This window comes from Tupaia chinensis, unplaced genomic scaffold (genome assembly GCF_000334495.1).
Source record: "Tupaia chinensis unplaced genomic scaffold, TupChi_1.0 Scaffold000037_18, whole genome shotgun sequence".
Taxonomy (NCBI): Eukaryota; Metazoa; Chordata; class Mammalia; order Scandentia; family Tupaiidae; genus Tupaia; species Tupaia belangeri.
Window position 1 is genome coordinate 2,120,806 of NW_006159476.1, and position 4,321 is coordinate 2,125,126.

The following is a 4,321-nucleotide window of genomic DNA, read 5'->3' on the forward strand; positions in this document are numbered from 1 at the left end:
CAGGGGTGTGGTGAAAGGGGAACTCTCTTACACTGCTGGTGGGAATATAAATTGGTCTAGCCACTGTGGAGAACAATTTGGACATTCCTCAAAAATCTACAAATAGAATTACCATATTATCCAGCAATCCCGCTCCTTGGTATCTACCCAAAGGACAGAAGAATTCTTCATCGGAAAAGTGCTTGCACATCAATGTTTATTGTGGCACTATTCACAATTGCTAAGACATGGAACCAACCCCAATGCCCCCAGACAAATGAATGGATTGTAAAACTGTGGCACATATACTCTATGGAATATTATTTAGTCAAAACAAACAAACAAAACCCTGGCTTTTGACAAAAAGTGGAAGAAAATGGAAGATTTACTGCTGAGTGAGGCAAGCCAGGATTTGAAGGAGAGACATTGTTATGTCCCCACTTAATATATACCGAATGTCTGCACTCTATGGCTGAAACTGATTGACTAAAGGTTGTACAAACACAAGAGATGGGTGTGAATACTGGATATGGTGTGTGTGGAGGAGTGGGGCCTAATGAAGGACATTTGGAGGAGGGATACAGAGGCAGAGCATTGATGGGATGGGGAAGTGTGGTGTTAGTTGTTTGAAGACATTTTGATCAACTGGACTGGGGAGAAATATTAACATATTGAAATGTTCACTTTGTAAGCTAAATAATTCGATTGAATGTATAAAAAATTAAATACATGCATACATACATACATATAATAAAATAACAGGGGAAAAAAAAGTATCCTAGGAATCACCAGCCATATGCATTTGAGTTCTGAGTGGCGCGTTTCAGGGACTAGGACAACTGAAGGTTTTCTGCCCAGATTTCATCCTCCTGCCCTCTAGTAATCTGTATTGACTTGAGTAATCCTATTTCACGGAATCTGCTGCACAAAGGGAGAAAAAGGGTACTGCTTAGAATTTGCAGATCACCTCCTCATGCATACCTCTGAATCTTCAGATTTAACTCTAAAAATTAGGAAAAGATGTGTAATCCATCAGATGACCAGAAACCACTGCAGAGGCACAAGAAATATGAGAAGCCAAGAATCACTGGACTCTCACATGGCTGAGTGTGGGATTCAAGTACTGGACCTGGCAGCTTGAAAAACATGCCAGATGCATGGGCCTGTGTGCCTCAAATCCCAACAGGATGTAGAAGAGAAAAAGGGACTGTAGTGTGACCACGGTCATAGGGTGGTGCTCTCTCCCTCTCCATCTCTCTCCTGTTGCCTCTCTGTCTCTCTTAGGCCAGTGCACACGTCCTCTGAAAAAAATTTTAAATGTGATAATTCTATATGATACAATATTATCAGACCATAAAAAGGAATGATGTACTGATACATGCCACAATACAGCTATGACTTGAAGAGTTTATGCAGCAAAAGAAGCCAGATATAGTGATCACATGATTCCAGTTATATTTCAAGTGCTTCATTTGTAGGAAACTTCCAGAATAGGTAAATCCATAGGGATAGCAGTGGTTTCCAGGGACCAGAAGGAGGGGAGAATAGAGACTGAATTCTTACAGGGTAGCAGGTTTCCTTCTGGGTGATGACAATATTTGGGAACTTGGTAGAGGTGATGGCTGCACAAAGCTGTCTCTCTATGCTATCTTGCTTGTTTTCCTCCAGACTTTAAAATGATTACTGTATAATTTGATATTATGAAAATTTTACCTCTAAAAAAAATCAAGGCACCATATAACAAACTGGCCCAGAAATAGTAGAATTTTATTTTGTTCTCAGTGCTTTGGGAGAACAAAGATCAAAGAGGTACCAGAGCTATTTGGGAGCCACACAGCACAGAGCTGAGAGCTGAACTGATCCTTTCAACTCCAGTAAGGAAAAGAGGGTAGGGCTGTGGGTGTGCACAGGGAGGAGGGAGGAAGGCAGAGAACCTGCTTCTCTTGCTATCTCATGTAACCCCAGATGTAAGCACTTCCCTCATTTGGTCTCATTTTCCCTAATTGCTAGGGGTGGTGGTAACTTTAAATTACTGAAGTTACATACGTCTTGTTCCCGAAACTCTAAGGTTTTTTCCTCAGCTAAATATACAGTCCTTCTGGGGATAACAGGGACTACAGCAGGCTGGGTGGAGGAGGGACTACAGAAGGGACTTTCCATGAGAGAAAGGAAGCAGGGAGGAGCTCAGGAAGTCATCACAGATTTCACTTGTGCAGAGGTGGGAGCCGAATGAAAGGACCTCAGGACGATCTGCCTTCCTTCTCCCATTTTTCAGTGTGGCAGAAAGCTGATCTGATACACAGGGGGTATCTTCGCAAGCCCATTCATTCGGGGGGTGATATCGATGTCTTCTGGGGCCTTGGGGCAGCCCAGAGAGAATTTCTGCAGCATTGTGGTGAAGAAGAGGAAGAGTTGAGAACGGGCCAAGCTCTCGCCCAGACAGAAGCGTTTTCCTGGGAGCATAAAGAAGGGTATTTCCTTGGTGGGAGCCCTCAGAGAGCCCTCAGTTGTCCCACCACCCCCCTCTCCCAGGACGTTTGCATGTTCATTTACACAGATTTGCCCCACATAGATCTTGAACTTCAGCTGTGAAATATTGCTTTCAGAGACTTAAAATGAAGATTTTCTGCTGAAATGTCTCCCTTATTCATTTCTTAGAAAGGCACAAACCCAGGCCCATCCCCACATGGATCCTGAACTTCAGCTGTGAAATATTGCTTTCAGAGACTTAAAAGGAAGGGAGCCACCAGTTAGCGTAATGGCTATGTCGCTGGACTCCCATGTAGTCGACCACGGTTTGCGTCCCGGACCTGGTGGCTTAGAACTCACACCAGGCGCGTGTACATGCATGCCCAAGATCCCAAGAGGAGAATGGAGGAGAAGGGATTGCAGTGTGACCATCCCCCCTAGGGGGCGATTTCTCGCTTTCTATCTCTATGTCTCTCTCTGTCTGTCTGGCGAGTGCATGCGCCCTGTAGTGAAAACCTCTCAAAAAAAAAAAAGGAGGAAGATTTTTCTGCTGAAACCTCTCCCTCACTCATTTCTAGTGGGTAGTGTTACCTGTCTTTTTCTCTCCATTTCTCTCTGTCTCTGTCTCTCTGTGTCTTTTAATTAAAAAAATTTGTTTAAGGTAAAGTATTCTCTGGGCTCTCAAGTCCCTTTATTGTGCTAATAGGTGCCTCTCCCCATTCTATTTAGGAAAGGCAAAATCCCAGGCCCATTCCCACATGGATCCTGAACTTCAACTGTGAAATATTGCTTTCACATGGCGTACATGTGGTTTTCAATGTTTGCTTTTTAAAATTAAAATGTAAAGTTTTTTATTATCTTTTTTCTTACTTCCCTTTATTTTATATTTTCTTCTTTCCTTTTCTCTAATTCTTTTCCTTTTTCTTTATCTTTACTCATGGGCTTTTCAGCTCCTACACAGTAACTGTCTAGACAAGTCCAAGTGAACAAGATCTAAACATCTGAATACAATACAGTCAGAATAGTCCTCTATTCTCACTGTTTCTGATGCAAAAAAGAGTAAAAACAGAACGGAAGAGAGATTGCAGATCACCTCCTTCTGTATGCCTCTGAATGCTCAGTTTGAACTTCAAGAATTAGGAAGAAATGCACTATCCATCAAATGACTAGAAATCATCACAGGGTCACAAGAAATATGGAGAAACAAGAAAATATCTCTCCTCCAAAGAAAAATAATAACTCCTCTTTATCCACAGACAGTATGATGAAGTTCATAGAAATGTCAAACAAAGAATTTAGAATTTTCATGATTACAAAATTCACAGAGATCAAAAAGAAGAGAGACAACTGCTGAAGAGGCAGGGGAAAGGAGTTGACAAGCTCCAGGAGGTAAGGAAATTCATGCAAGACTAAAAGAGTAAATTCACACTATAAAAAAAGAATCAAATGGACCTGTTAAAGGTGAAGACTATAATACAGGAAGTCAAAACCTCCCTTGAAAGTATTAAAAGCAGACTAGAGCATACTGAAAATTGAATACATAAGAAATATTAGATACCATCAAATATCCAAACATCCGTATAATTGGTATCCCAGAAGGCGAAGAGACTCATAAGGGCATTGATAATCTATTCCATGAAATCCTGCAAGAAAACTCTCCAAACCTAGAGAGGCATTCAAAGATCCAGCCCCAAGAAATAAAAAGGACCCCAAATAGAATCAACCCAGGAAGATCTTCTCCAAGACACATTATAGTCAGATTGACCAAAACCACAGACAAAGACAAAATACTAAGATTGGCAAGAGAAAAATGGCAAGTTACCTACAAAAGATATCTCATGAAGCTAACAGCAGACCTCTCATCAGAAACAAT

The 4,321-nt window shown here is 41.4% G+C and overlaps 1 protein-coding gene across 1 annotated transcript in view; it reads right to left on the reverse strand.

Annotated features, from left to right (window-relative positions):
• Positions 1–2,250: 2,250 nt before the first annotated feature.
• The window catches only part of LOC102494535 (cytochrome P450 2B4-like), a 17,267-nt gene continuing 15,196 nt past the window's right edge, over positions 2,251–4,321 (reverse strand). Inside the window, 1 exon segment of the mRNA XM_014587942.1 lies at positions 2,251–2,432. Within this exon segment, the coding sequence (XP_014443428.1) occupies positions 2,251–2,432 (182 nt within the window).